At 31.2% G+C, this 15,991-nt stretch overlaps 1 protein-coding gene across 3 annotated transcripts; it reads right to left on the bottom strand.

The window, feature by feature from the left end:
* Positions 1-4,484: 4,484 nt before the first annotated feature.
* LOC133184401 (QRFP-like peptide receptor) lies at positions 4,485-12,904 on the bottom strand. Of its 3 annotated transcripts, none has more exons than XM_061319464.1 (3): positions 12,825-12,879; positions 12,232-12,707; positions 4,485-5,364 (listed from the first exon to the last, which is right to left on the bottom strand). In XM_061319464.1, the coding sequence occupies exons 2-3, from the start codon at positions 12,630-12,632 to the stop codon at positions 4,677-4,679; spliced, it is 1,089 nt and encodes a 362-aa protein (XP_061175448.1). In that variant the 5' UTR covers positions 12,633-12,707; positions 12,825-12,879; the 3' UTR covers positions 4,485-4,676. The 3 variants fall into 3 exon arrangements, with proteins under 3 accessions (XP_061175448.1, XP_061175449.1, XP_061175447.1); XM_061319465.1 differs by having other exon boundaries at positions 12,829-12,877; XM_061319463.1 differs by having other exon boundaries at positions 12,232-12,904.
* Positions 12,905-15,991: the final 3,087 nt, after the last annotated feature.

Here is a 15,991-nt window from a genome sequence, read left to right as displayed (position 1 = left end):
CATTTTCCCTGTTTTAACACACTGAACAGCTTTACTTAATGATTTCTTGTCCCATTTTCCTTGTTTGGGCACCCAGTCTTTTTTCTTTCTGGCCGTTTTACAATGTTTTCCGTTCCTGAAATTTAAAAAATTATTTTAGTTACATAAAAACCCAAAATCTCTGTGCAAGAAAATATTTACCATCAGAGATACTTTACTTTTTTTTTTTTAATTTAATTTGCAATTATTAAAATTTATGTTACAGAAAATCAATTTTTGTATTATTTTCATGATTAGAAATATCATTTAAAAATTAATTTGATACATAAAACTAAGATTTATACTGATACAATTCAAACTGAATATCTAAAGATTAAACCTGAGACTGCTGTTTAAATAACATTGTCACGGTTTTGCGCTGGCCACTTCCCCCAACAAACTGGGGTAAGTGGTCACAATATGACATTTTGACATTTTTAAATTAATCTTATCAATAATTCTAACCGAATAAATATTTATGTTTGCAAATTATTAATTTCAAGGAGTATGTTGCCATTCATTACATATTTTTTTATAGATCTTGAAATTTGTAATAAATCCATGAAGGACACTTGTAACGTAATTTTTTTTTTCATTATCACGTGACCTTTCTAAAGGGTAAACGTAAAAAGAAAGCTTACAATTTTCCCTTCCTCTTGAACAACAAAACATAATAATGTGTAAATTGATATAATATTTGAAAAACTAGTGTCTATTATTATCAAATATTAACGCCTCTCACGGATTGAACTTGAATATTTTATTATCAATACACATGCTTTCATTATGTTTGTTTACAGATTTTTCAAAGGGTAGCCATTTTTTATGTGAAGATTATATATTGTTTACAGGAATGATGCAATAAAAATAATATAAACTGCAAAAATACATCAATGTAAACACTCCAGACTTAAAACTGATGCTTCATTGTACAGATTGAAAACAAGTTCTTTTGCTTAAAGGCGAACAGTTTTTATTTAAACAATGGTTAATGTCTGCAGTATTTATGACAATACTAAGAAAATGGCTCTGTGCCGTTTACTTACGGATCGAGTCACAGTTTTCTCCTTTTTTCAATCGAAGTCGTTGACCTTGAATTTTCCCTGTCTTCGATGTTAACACATTTGCTTCCTCCTTTACAACGAGAGCTGAACAGGTTTGATAACTCTTGTTTGCTTTAATTTTTAAGCATTTTTTTAAAAAATGTGTCCACATACCCCAAGTGTCCACTTACCCAATAAGAGTTGTAATTATAATCCTTGAGTCAATGTTTTTAAAACATAAACAAACACTTCCAAGGACAATTTTCGTAGGTAAGTAACTATTTTCCCGAAAATAATTTTTAAAATTTGGAAGTACAACCCGAGATAATCAAGTAATTCATGCAATTTATTATGAAATTGATCCCTTTAAGGTATAACAGACTAATTCTATAAAACAAGTAATTCATTGATCAATGAATTTATTTTGTCGAGTACACTCTTCACATCTTTTAGACTGACAAAGAAGGGTTTCATTTTGTTGTCCTTGAAATTAACCATAGTTATCCCTTTTTTGTGAAATCTGGAAAAAAGAAAAACGAATATTCGAATCGTAAATTCTTATTCGAATATCAAATCATCGAATGAATATTTGAATAATCGAATATTCATTGACATCCCTACTAACAACTGATATGAAATACATCAGCCAATATACGTACGGCAAAGTGGCAGTAGGTGATAGGTTATATTGCTACAGATCATTGTAACAATCATAGAATAGATTCTCTATTGTGAACCCACCCTTCCCCAGACAGAGGCCAAAATTTGAATAAAATTGAATCTACATTTTGTCAGGAGGCTTTCTTCTTCTCTGGCCTATATTGGTTCTTGAGAAGAAGAAAAAATTATGACAATCCTATTTCGCCTTTTCTTTATCCTTAAGGGCGTGGTCCTTCATTCGAATAAACTTGAATCTCCTTTTACCGAGATACCTTGTGACATTTTTGATTTAAATTGACCAAGCGGCTCTTGAGAGGATAAGAATATGAAATTTTTAGACGACAGACGGGCGAAGGACAGAAAGCACACAGCTGTAGGTGTGAGCGGTCGACAGGGGATGCTTTCTTCTATATAGGTACCTTATCCAACCACTGGTGTTTCAAGGGGTCTGTGTTTTTTGCCCTGTTCACGTTTCATATTGTTTAAAGAATTAATGAGATTGATAAGCATCTGTTGTTATTAATTAAGTGCTGAATTGATGTGCACAATAATTGAATTGTTGCTCTCTTCAAATGTATTTATAATATACATGTATATATCAGATACAAATGATACATTATCAATTATTTACGCTCAGTATATTTTTCTTCGTTGAAATCCATTGGAAATCTAGAACATTCAAACTGCCTATGAAAGCCCGCTAAAATTTGTTACGGCGCAAGGACACACAAGGGAACTACATGTACTTACACCTTTGAAACATTAGGAAAACCATAATGTATAATTGATTTGCTCAATTAAGTTGAAAACAACTCCCTTTTAAAGGATTGTAAGAATAAAACAATTTTACTTTCAGAAAAAATATTTGTTATTTTCCCCCCTCCCAATATTCTTTGTGTTATTTAACTCTCCCTGTCGACTCTTTATCCTCTAAACAATTCTGAAATTTATAATAAAACATTATAAAGAGAAAAAGTTAAGGAATGTTAATATAAGCTCCGAATAATTATTTTGTCGTCGGACGGATAACAGCACCTGTTCGTGCCCACAGATTATCAAACCACGCTATATTAACGCTCGGTATTCATTTTGTGGGTACGGCCAGATGCTGCGATATGTCCGTAGACATCCAAAAATAATTATTCGATGCTTGATTAAAATCACTGCTCGCAATAATTCGATTGAAGAGAGCAGAAAATTCAATTTTTGCGCTCAATAACATAATTATTTTTCTCTTCAATGGAATTAATAACTATATAATGATATCTTTATAATATCCATAATTCAAATAATGATCTCTTTGATTGAATTGCTGCTTTCTTTGAAAGAATTAATGTGCGCATTAACATCTGTAACAAAACTGATGTAAAATGATTAACGATTTCTTTAATTGAATTAGAGATCAACAAATCATTTATACCACGTTCATACCCAATTGTTGAAACCAACCATTGATTCGATGCGCGTCTCAAATCAATTGTAGCTCTCACCAATTAAATATTGATTTGCGCATTAGTTCGTATGAATTTGATGGATGTGCGTATCACATATCACTTATTGCTCTTACTATTTCAGTGATTCGCGCATTAAAGCAACTGATGAGAGCAATGATTGGTTATATGCACATTGATTCATTTATTGCGCGCAAAAATTGAATTGAAGATATCTTCAAAATTACTGAAGATATTTTCAATTACATGTATTCGTGTTTATGTTAATTTAACGCTCCATACAAATTCACACTGAATTAGCTCGATTCTATAGATTCGTAAATGTTCGAGTGGAAATTATTATCGCGTGATTTCGCAAGAAACACCTCTCAAGAACAAAATTTATTCGCTTTTATTTTTATATCGCCGAAATACACGTAAAAAAACAGTCCACACGCGAATACATTCCCTCACAATTTGACATCTACCAGTCATTTCGTGGTATAAAGAACTCGCCTAAAATAAGTAATCTACAGTTTTCGAATCATACTAAGACTACCTGGGTTAACTCGGGTAGTCAAATCGAAGAAGGCATAAAACTGCCACATGCAACAGCATTTAACTTTAAAAAAAAAAAAGAGGAGACTTTTATGTAGACAAGGTTGATGGATCGGAATTGAGGTTAACTCCTAGAACACACTTCTTTTCGGAATGAGGTCACTTAAAATTTGAAATATTTCTAACTTGGCTTCATATTTTTCATTTCAAACAGAATTTTCTTGAAGTCTAGTTGAAAGGGTTCTTTCACGGCGTTTATATACTTTAGATATGGGCCGAGCGCAGCGAGTGATCGGGTGTGACCAGAAATTGGATGTTAAGTTCAAAATGAAGACGTCAAGGTTGGTTTTGTCATTATAGAGTAAAAGAAATATACAATGTATCTGTTATTTTTAGGTAAAAAGTGAAAATCATAACGTAATGGCCAGACAAACTTGGTTCAACACAAAACTGGCCATCAGTGTGTCATCATTCTATTATTTTTGTGTTTCAGTATGTATATCTGGTATTTCATTGAAAAATGTCTTTTTAGAATTAAACAGTTATCAAAAGGTTTTTACTAGCTCTTTTTCTTGAATATACATTATTAGATGAAGAATTGTTTGTAGTTGCGAACAAATCATCCATTCGACCTTTTATAATAAAATTTCATAACTAATATCAGATTTGAGTTGAATAATTTCCATTCGACAGTCCAGATTTCTTTGCCATACAAACTTACTCTTACTACCTCATAAAATAAAAATATAGTCAAACAATAATCGTTGCAAACAAATGTGTGGAAATGAAACTTTATTCGTGTTATATACATGGTACAGCTATATTTACTGAAGTATTCTTATGCTGAGACAACATGAGTTGAAGTTGTAAGTACTAAGTACTGATTTGAATATACACATGAACCAGCATGATGTAAAACCTCTCAGATTCTGAGTCATTTAAAAAAGTTATTTTAGTTTCTTCTGATTTAGACTACACTTTCTGCTGTGAGGCTGTTCGGGGCTGAATTGGACTGGCTGTTTACAGAGGCATTTTTACCACGATAGAGTTTCGATCTGCATCTGACGTACATCACACGAATTGTTTGCTTGAACTTCTGATTCATGAATCCATACATGATAGGATTCACTGCTGAATTCGTGAACCCAATGATTTGGACAACGAGACTCACCATACGGAAGTCTTCATAGTCTACATTATTGTACATACGGTATATATGAACTGCGAAAAACGGAAGCCAACATATGAGAAAAACAAGAACTATGACGATCAACATTTTAATGATCCTCTTCTTTTGTTGCATTGATTTTTCCAGATCATGGGAGTCCCCTATTGGTTTTCTAATCCACAACTGATGGGCGATATTTCCATACGCAAAGAACATAACTCCAATAGGAACACAGAAGAAGATGACGAACTGTACCAGAGTATGGACTTCTTCCATTTCCATCTTTTCGTAGTGCTCCACGCAAACTTCCACTACTTTCAGGTACGGTGGCCCGTTTAAATGTTGTAGACGTTCTGCGATCTTCTGAACGAAAAGGAATGGTGAGGACACCGCTAGTGCTAATATCCACACGACAAACATTAACACTAACACGCGAGTGTTCGACTTCAGGTATCTGATCTTCAGCGGATGACAAATGGCATAGTACCTGAAATAGAAATTTTGTTCATTCAAAAGAAGAATTTTTGCACAAATTCGAGTTTCTTAAATTTTCCAAAAGTGTTGTATGAGCTACAGTTCAAATTAACTCTCATAAAAATGAATTTTAAAAAGAATGTACAAGAGCTTCCAGACCATAAATGCTTGTGTTGAATTTTGAGAGAAAAAAAACATTATGTTTTTTTTTCTTTAAGGGTAAAAAGATATAATTAAAAGATGGTCATCATACATGTATTTTCATATAGGCCTTGAAGTATGAGTTTAACAAGTAAGCAATTTTTTAAAAGTCTCATTAAGTTTACAGGATGACATTTCCAACATTCTTTTTTCTAGATGTGTTCCTTTGTATGAATTTTACGTCGGTGATATAACAATCACAAGAAGAAAATCTAAGAAATGATCATGAAAATTTCATAGTTTTTGTAAGGGCCCAAAGAACTTTTACTCTTCGGATATTTGTAAATTTCTTTGACACAGGAACGCTATTTACAGTCATTCTACAAAAACATGTTCAAATAAGAATTTTTTATGTCGCCTACAAATTTACCGTTGTAATTTCTTAACTATAATAAATTTTAAAGATCAATTTCAACTCAAATACTTAACATAAACACATTGTTTTGTAAATATTTACTGATATATATACAGTTAAAGTTTTGATATGAACACAATGTATTGTTGAAAAACGTATTCCACTGCAAATCTTAATGTCGCTTCATTTCAAGGTGGAATTTTCGGCCGTATAAGCGTTCGAATAGATTGCAATGAATGTTAAAAAAGTTTTTTTCCCTATATAAAAAGAAAACAAACCACTTCTCGCAAAGAAAGGCATTGCTCTTCTTTTATATGAAATCATAGCATGGTCGCTGAAAATCAATTGACTTCCGTAAAGATTTTGTCTTAAATTGCAAGCATGGAATGCAGATTTCAAAAAGAATATATTATCGATGCTAGTTGCGAGTCAGCTATTTTAGACCGTTACATTTCCGACATAATAAAATAAATTAGACAAATGCAGTTGTCTCTCTTAAAAAAAATATCTTCCGTAACGGTAATTCAGGATTTTTTTTTGCATTAAAAGTATAGAAAAAATTTATTATTTTGGGAGCGAAATACTTCATACTTTTGTTTAACATCTTAAAACAAACGTTAATTTTAAATATTGCCGAGAATTTTATCTTTTATTGCTGGAAATTAACTTCCGTAACGATATTTTTCCCGAAATTTTAACTTAATATCGGATTCATGCGAGTCTTCTTGAATCATAGTTTAGCATTCTATACTGAACATCAGAAAACAAAAAATGGTCAAAGTCAGTTTTATTTAAAAAATAAAAAGTCTTGTTCATGCATTAACTTCCGTGACATTACCTTAAATTCAATGGTATATTGAAATTGTTGTAAAAAGTTAACGATACCAGATTTGTGGACAATTCTTTTTTTTTTCAAGTTCACTGATATGTCCTTTAGAGAATATTGATGTTGATTTTGCTATTTGAAACAATATTATTTTTTTCATTTTTTTATACCATAAATTGGTCCTTTTATCGTATAATGACTGTTTAACGTTCACATGCAATAGTCTCCAAATTTAATTACCATTAAAACAATTTCTCTGGCCATCTAGTATCACATGGATTTATTGATAAGATGGGCTAACTAGGCAAGAAAATTACCATGGTGTGAATGAAGAAGCATGCACACACCAAATAGGACAAAAATAATATTCTTCATATAATTACACAATTTTTCCCCATGAGTGGGTCTTCACTGCATTTCTTGAAAGTATATCTTCAATGTATGCGCATCGTCGCAAGCCACGGGTTTAATGTCCATTCTATTTCTATAATAGGATGGACACAATACCCGTATAGCTCGCGACGATGAAGTATTCGTAAAAATATACATTTTTCAATTAACAAAACCATGGAGAAAAGACCCACTATACCTTAAAAATCTACGTTCATAACATATCATTCGTATCATTCCGAGATATAGTTGGTCCATTAATTCAATGGTCATATCTCAAGCAAGATTAAAATGTCACTACCTGTGATGAGTTGTGTGGTGTAGTGATTCTGAAGAAAATACTGATACTGGAACTTTTATGGCTTGGGTTCAAACCCAAAGAATACTATATATTTTTGAAAAGTATAGACTAATTTTTGTCGACAGAATTTTCCGCATAAAAGTTTTATTTGTCATAATTTTATATCTTTCAATAATAAGAAATTTGCTCTAAATACATGTATTTAGTTCACATATTGAAAATGATTTTTTTTACACACATGAAGCTACAGGCATTTCCCACGCAAAATTCGCCCATCTTCTTTACTTCGTTCTTCTCAAAATATATTATTTTTACACAGTCCAAAAGGCAGACTTTTTATGAACTTTAATTACAAAAGCATTAAAACATTAAAATAACAAGCACGGATAAAATAAATTATTGATTATTATTCAATGGTAATCTAAATACAATTATTGTTTTTGTGCCTATTTGATAATTATTCAGTGGAAATCTAAATACAATTATTGTATCTGTGCCTATTTGATTATTATTCAGAGGTTATCTAAGAACAATTATTGTATCTGTGCCTATATTTGATTAATTTTCAATGGTAATCTAAATAAATTACTGTATCTGTGTCTATTTGATTATTATTCAATGGTAATGTAAATAAAATTATTGTGTCTGTACCTAAATATATATATTTTTTATTAATATTTAATGGTATCCCAAATACAATTATTGTGTATTTGTGCCTATTTGATTGTTATTCAATTGTAATTTAACTACAATTATTGTATTTGTGCCTTTTTAATTCAATATTTAAAAGCATTATTTGGTTTTTGCTTTGGTGGCAAAAGAAACATAATCTTCTGAACCAGTTTACGTGCGTTTGTAACAGTAAGCCATTCTCTGTGTAATGTCGATTACCAGCATTCAACAGGTGAAATGTTTCTTCCCATCCCAATGTTTAGATTAAAGTAATTATGCATGGACAGACCGGAAATCCAATTGTTTACCACCTTAAGGCCAAGTCTGAAGAGTATTTGTTGAAACAGGATTGGAATTTAGATAAATTGTAGTTCGGGGCCAATTATTAATCTACGCAAGAAACGTAACAATACAAAATAATTTTACGAAAATTTGATTTCATTCACTTATTTTAGAAAATAAGTTATATATAATACACTTTCTTTATAATATCATTAGTTGTCATGAAATTTTCATTATTTCTTCTTTAAAAGTGTCTTGTATTTTATCAATAATTAAGAAGAAAATTCAACAAGTGTTACCATTGCCTTGTACTCGGTAAACGCCCTTTTTTCAATCATTGAGAGAACATCAGCGAAAATCAAACAAGCTCAGTCCAGCTGCGGCAAACTCCATTTTTGTTTGCCTATCAAGATGTGAGTACTGTTTTCAAGTTCATTGACGGCAAGAGATAACAATAAAGAAGCCCAGACTCTCCTAATCACCCTACTCCTAGACTTAATGCAACATCTTTGACGTTAATTTGAGCCTACTTCTGAGAGCACCCCGAAGGCGGGGGGACATAAAATATAAAATCAGTACAGATATTAAATCTGATGCAACCAATGTGTGTATAATAAAATTGAAATTGTATTCTTTACGTTAAACAGGACACGTTATGTTTTACTCGCTTGCTGTGCGATAAGCAGTAATTAAATTGTAGAATTTTGGCGTTTTACACATCTTATAAGAGTTGTAAACATATGCGTTTAATATCATATTGGTGACATGTAATGCCTTTAAACATTTTAATAGATCAACTGTACTTAGGACGAGATAAGGCAAGTTGTAAATGTTGGTTCTTGTATTTCGTTCGTATCAAAATACCGAATTAAATTTCCAGAAATTGTTAAATGAATTTATTTAACAAATACAGTGTATGTTTTCCCATATGAACTTACATTAGGTATATGTGTACATTTCTATACAAGTTCTGCAAGGAGCTCGTTTGCATAATGAATAAAAAATTGCGTATGTGGTAATTGTCTTGACGAAAGATTCATAAATCATAACTGATGCCTCACACCGATACATGAAATTTGAAGTAAAAATTTATTGAATAGCAAAAATCACTAGGTAACTAATTTTTCTTTTATTTTCTAGTATTTTATTTCTTCTCCATAATAAGTAATGACAAATTGAATTTCAATGATCTTTTAAACATCATTTTATGATTTTTTGATAATATGCCGATATATAAAATCTTTAATATAACAATTTTAGGTTACTAATTAAATATGAATCAAAAGGAGATTACCAGCCCGAATTCTGTTCTTTTTAAATTGCAGGCAAAAGAGAAAAAAATCAAGGACAAAAAACCCAAATAAACAAACATTTTTTGATTGCAAATGTGGGTATTGTCGGGAAAAATACATGGCAGACTGACTTACATCTTTTTGAACAGAACTCATTAGCCATTTAATGAATTTCCACACATTTTACGGATGAATTCTTTCAATTCATTCTGGATCACACATACTTTTCTTAAAATTTAAAGCACGAGAAACGAATTCTCTAAACTATCGCTTATCAACGTATGATTTAGTGTATTAACCTATTCAAGATCAGGAAACCCCGCTCTAAGATTTTGTCTTATCATAAACCACACACCGATTTGACGACTTTTCAATTTCAACCAATTACACTGGCATTTACGTATTATTAAGGAGGCTTTTTTGTAGATTATATTTGATTTAACAGCTTCAAATACACGGTCATATTCTATTTTGATAAATTAATCAGTCGAAAACTTAAATATAGAGAGGCAAAGAAAAGATAATGTAAAATGCTTAAGGGATAGAAAAAAAAGTTCAAAATACATCAATGGTCATTCAACACCCACAGCAAGAAAAATACAAGCAGGTTTAAAACAAGAATAAGGTTTGAATTAAATTTAGCTTTTCACTATCTGTGTAATCTTAAAGCAAATGACTGTGCTTGTTAAACTCAATTTGGTTTTGATACTTCTGAGAAGAAGGGGAAAAAACACTTCACCCCACCAAGAAAATCTTTTAGAACTATGAATCAATAGCTTTAACTACAGTTACAGTTATAAACAGTTGAATGAATAAGAAAGGTCTTAGGCGAAGAATTACTACTCATATACTGTACAGTCTTTACAACATCAGCTAATGATGGTTTTACCAGTATTGATACAGTTAACCTTTGGAATGGTCTCTTATTTAAACCTTTCACAGGAGGGGATGGGGGTAGTTATTTACTAAGGAATAATTGTATCGTACTACTATATTTTCATTGCAATATTATTTTGAGCATTATTACGAGAACTTTCGCAAATAAATGACAATCAGTTCTTCTTATATGAGTGCATAAAGCAGTTGCATATTAACTATTTCAATTGTTTCGTTTTCTTTGACATTGGTGTGAGGCATTTCTAAATAGCAGTTTATTTGAACTTCCAGTTAAAAATGATTGAATACTTTTGCATTTATATTACAAAGGTTTCATGTTTAAAATTTTGGTAAATATTTAAAAACCTTACAGTATACTGTAAATTGGTTTAAAAAGTTTATTCCATTGTGAAATTTTAACTAATAGGTGATATACACTCAAACTTTACAAAATTTTCATCCTGAGAATATATATATATATATATATATATATATATATATATATATATATATATATATATATATATATATATATATATATATATATAAATACCATGACCAATAAATTGAAATTTGGAAACATTTTTGCTTGAAGTCTTTGATTCATTCAAGGTGGCTAAGTACGAAACTGAATTTCGAATTCCAATGATCTGACTATAGTATTATCAATATCTCATATTTATAGATCCCGACACATCAAACTCTATTAAAGTCTTATTTATAGCTGTTTGTGCCAGATTCTGTGGTTACCTTTGGTAGAGCATACCTTCCTTACAAAAATAATTCAGATTGTATCAGTTTAGATTTCACAGTTTTAAAATATAGAAAGGAATATTTTTGTAATAACATCAAGAGAATAGAAGCTTATCGGTATTCAAAGATCTCCAAATTGCTGAATTGATTTTTGGCTATTAGTTCAAGCCTGTAGCATGCTTTACAACCAAAAAATCTCTATGCATTACGTTTATGATTATAATGGTCACAAAAATGGTTCCTTGCAATTTGATATTTTGTTTGAATGAGAATAGTTATAATTTAGGGACAGATGTCCGCCTTTTTTGGAACTTCGAAATCTGCAAATAAAATGTCCTGAAGTGTAATTGCTAACTTAGTCAATCAAGGTGCAATTTATTTGTCTATTCATATAAGATACATCTATGTCTTGAAAATCTTTTAAACTGAATGTACATAATTGCAAATATTCCTGAGAATAGGACAATTGACACTCTCTGCAACGTGTCGGCATTGCTACATGTAGTCTACAGTGACTTCCCATATTTGTATAATGTCACAATATGTGATGTATACAAGATGTATAAAGTCGCAATATCATAATTCAAAAATAATATAATGAATGAACTTTTATTTAGAATTGGAAAAATATCCAGTAATGTTCCTCCCATGTAAGAAGTATAAGAAAATGTAGTGTATTCTAATACTATTATTAAAAATTTCCTTTTTAAAAAAAAAAAAAAAAAAAAAAAAGCCATGACGTACAATTGACCTGCAATTTGTTCATATTTACATATGATATATTAATCCCCCCCCCCCCTAAACCATATAATTGCATATTTAATTTTTTGTACATGTATATACTCTTCAATATTGTACAGCTTGAAAACATTAAATGAACATAGAGATGCTCTTTTCAAACAATTTTACTGTAAAAATATAACAGCACTCACCTTTCTAGTGCCACGACTGTGAGTGTCATTATGCTAGCTACCACATTCACACTGGTCGCGAAGGATATCGTTTTACATAGGGCTTCTCCAAATGTCCACACCGTATTAAAAGTGTACAGTAAATTTACTGGGATGTTAAACCCGGCAATAAGTATGTCGCTGATGGCGAGACTGATAAAAAACATATTTGTAACGTTCCGAAGCGATTTGTTTCCAAGAATAACGACAATGACCAAAGTGTTTCCAGACAATGCAAAAGCCATAATTATGGCATATAATACTGTAAAGATGGTTTCGATGTGATATGGTAAAGGCATAGGTACGAAGTCGTTTGGATTTGGAATGATGTTGTCATGGGAAGGTGGATACGGGTAGTTGTAGTAGTCCGTTGTATTATTCATCTTTGCAAATCCAAAGAATTTCCCAAACAGAACCGGAAGACGTCTGATGTGAATGGTTCGCTCTTCAAGAGTCGTCTGGCAAAATTATGCGATTTTTATAGAAAAAATAATACAGCAGATGTATATTATCTGGTCTCATCTAAATTATTGGTAGAGGAGTAACCGAGCTGTTTATATATGAAACTTTGTTACTCACAGACTCTATCTAAGGTTACTTGCCAGTCCGATAACCGCTGATATCACCAGTCGTTAAAAATCCCCCTATCACACATGCAAAAAATCCAAGCAGTGTCGTGCAAGAATTCCTTATTAAAGATACTAGTCATTTTCAAATTTGAGAGGAAAAAGATGAGGCACTCAATGAGTTTTGACATGAGATTAACACAAATCACGCGACAAAAACAGAACGGTGTGCGATAACGGTTGGGTAAATACCGTTAATAAGCTGGTTTCCGCTAACTATCTCATAGTGATGTCAGATTAAAGGGGTCGTGCGGATTGTTTAAAGTTAATTAGGAAAGCTGTTTGGTTTAAGTATCGGACCATTTTTCGAAAGCAAAAAAGATTTTGCAGAAATATGTATTTGTTCTTTAAACAACTATTGATAAAAAATTAAAGACATTTTATGAATTACATTTCAAATATCTTTTGGGTTTTTTTTTGGGGGGGGGGGGGTTAAAGATCCTTACAAATATCTATCATTTATATTTCCCTTTTCTTCAATAAATATTTTACTGCATCAATAAAAGGGTTATATAGTACCTGTATGGGTAAAGAATTTCTTATTGCACAATTCTAGTACAATTATGGGTTAAGTAATTTGATAAACGGACAGAAAAAGATTAATGAGTAACTTTTTAACCTTTTCATGATAATTCTTCAAATGATTGTAGAAATTTACAAATAAAAATTAGAACACTGAAAACAAAGAAGATTGAATATCATAGTTTATGATAAAAAATTAAGTGGAAGTAAAATAATAAATGCCCTATGAAAAAGAAATCTTTCTGCAAACATACACTGAATAGCATATTATTGCTTTACTTACGAACGAGGGGCTCATGTTAAAGTTTGTTTTTTTTTAAAGTGAACTTATTATTGATGGGAATTTAGGAGAAGGTACAACATCAGATAGAAGGAGGAAATGAAGGGTGGGATTATAAAGAATAAAAACAACAGAGAGGTCATCGATATTTTAACATTTTGTTGATTAAAATAATATGCGATTAAGAATTTTATCAAACATTCACAGGATTTGGGAGGGATCTTGGAGGAAGTAATTTCATTGCAGATGTTTCTGTGTGAACACCCTTGAATACTGTACAATTGCCGGCTTCGATCATAGTAACGAATCGTCTGTCCACACTTAATAATTAGCAATGAAACAAATTGTTTTACGAAGAGCACAGGCAAGTGGAGAGGCAAATGTACAGGTGTTTGTTTCTCCTAAACAAACGATAGAATGTTGGTAACAAAGCAGGTACAGAAGCTTGATTTATTTAGCGATTGAATTGAGTCTTTTATATTCTCAGTATCCAAGTTTTCTGCTGATGACGTAGTGAAAAAGCTTCAATATGGTTACATTTTTAAATGGATATCTAAATGTTCAAGGTTCAATACAAGACATCTTGTGGATGAATTATTATCGATATCCTATAATCTCACGTCATTAAAATATTCTCAATCGTAAGAGTGTTTGGTTTTTCTTAATACAGAGGAGTACAGTTGCATCATCCTGAAAGAAAATGTTGCATCATATGTTTTCTCATTTAATCATAACATCATACTTCTCTTTAACTTGTTTGGTATGAATGCTACCTGTGAAGATCGACAACGAGCGGATTACAATCAAGAGATTTTTTTATTTTTTCTGAAGTGCGCGCAATGATTTGGGTTGTGATTAAAGCGAGCAAGCCTCTGTCACAAATTAAAAAAAAATAGAAAGAAAGCTGCAAAATGTAATGAAAAACCAGCAAAATCTTTGAACATTTTTTTATGAATCATACCCTGAATACTCTAAATATAAAAATACTGAGCTGTTGCATAATATTCTAAGTAAGATTAAAGAAACATTGATAGTATAAGATTATTTCTTTTCTGTATAAAATTTATTTATTTATTTTTTAAAATGAGGATCGTGTTGTATTAGAATAACTTCATGCAGTAAATTTGCATTGCTGCATAAAGGTAGTATGGAGCATCCCCTTTTCAATGAAATGTTTACCTAAAATTAACATTCCTTATCATAAAAATCAATGTTATAATGAAGTTATTCGATCACTTATTTTTCATGTTGAATTATTTGCTATGAAATATATGGAGACAACGAACAGCACCCAAGCCCAAAAGCCCACTAAACATTACAAAATAGGTGCAGAGCAAACACGGACCCCCAAAACATCAGAGGTGGGATCAGGCGCCATGGAGGAGCGAGCATTCCCCGCCGACCGGCCACACCCGCCGTGTGCTCCTTGTCATGATCGGGAAATAACGGGAAAATCCGTCGACAATTCAGTGTGTAAATAATGGCCTAACAATTAGTATGAAAAACTAATGAAAAATGCTATCAAAAATTAACAAATAGGAAAACAAAACTTTTTAAAATTATTATTTGTACCCTAATTACTAAAGATTATGAATATCAATATATTTCGGATGTTTTTCTATATAAATATATATATTTAATTTATTTATAACAAAATGCATAAAGATATAAGTTTATCCACTTTGGTTTTTGGTAGAAAATCATATACATTTGTGAAAAAATATCCCCCTAGAAAGATATTGATAGAAATGCTCCTTGGTAATTAAAACACATGAAAAAAATTAACTTTGACAGGAATCAGTTCTCCTTACCACTGTTAATTGACCGATTGGTGAATTCCTTTCATGTTGCGAAACGATTGGATCTTATCAAAAAATCTTCACATTATTAGCTTTATCTTGTGCTCGAACCCGATCGGAAAATTGTTCGCAGTCATATTGTCTTAAATGATTGATGGCTATTCTGTATCATAACCATTAAGATCCACCTTAAAGTTGTAAATTTAAATGTTTTGTTGATTCTGTTTTGTTGTAAATCAAAAAACGTAAGGGAATTAAATTTCTAGGATTAGAATTTTCTCTTAAATGCAATGATAAGACGATGAAATAGCAACAAGCTTGCAAAATTTTTTTTACAGCATACTTGTGTTCTTTATGTTAGACTTGAGGCATTGTTACTTATAGCACATGGCTGAATAGCATATGGATGATCAACTTTGAATAAAATAAGACAATCACATGGTAACCTTAATTTCTCAACTCCTCTTTTTTCTTTCTCTATCCAAACTTTTAGCTTTGTTTTTAACATTCTTGGA

Source organism: Saccostrea echinata, unplaced genomic scaffold, assembly GCF_033153115.1.
Source record: "Saccostrea echinata isolate AGI-Se365-2 ecotype Australia unplaced genomic scaffold, CSIRO_AGI_Sech_v1 ptg000010l, whole genome shotgun sequence".
NCBI classification, from domain to species: domain Eukaryota; kingdom Metazoa; phylum Mollusca; class Bivalvia; order Ostreida; family Ostreidae; genus Saccostrea; species Saccostrea echinata.
The sequence above is the reverse complement of the archived record's forward strand: the minus strand, read 5'-3'. Positions and strand labels throughout refer to the sequence as shown.

What these genes read in the sequence shown, in the direction of transcription:
- LOC133184401 (XM_061319463.1), bottom strand. Translation starts at nt 12,632, where the DNA reads ATGAATAATACAACGGACTACTACAACTACCCGTATCCACCTTCCCAT. An exon ending in ACAGTCGTGGCACTAGAAAG is followed by an intron (nt 5,365 to 12,231) that starts GTGAGTGCTGTT and finishes TTTCTATTTCAG; the next exon opens with GTACTATGCCATTTGTCATC.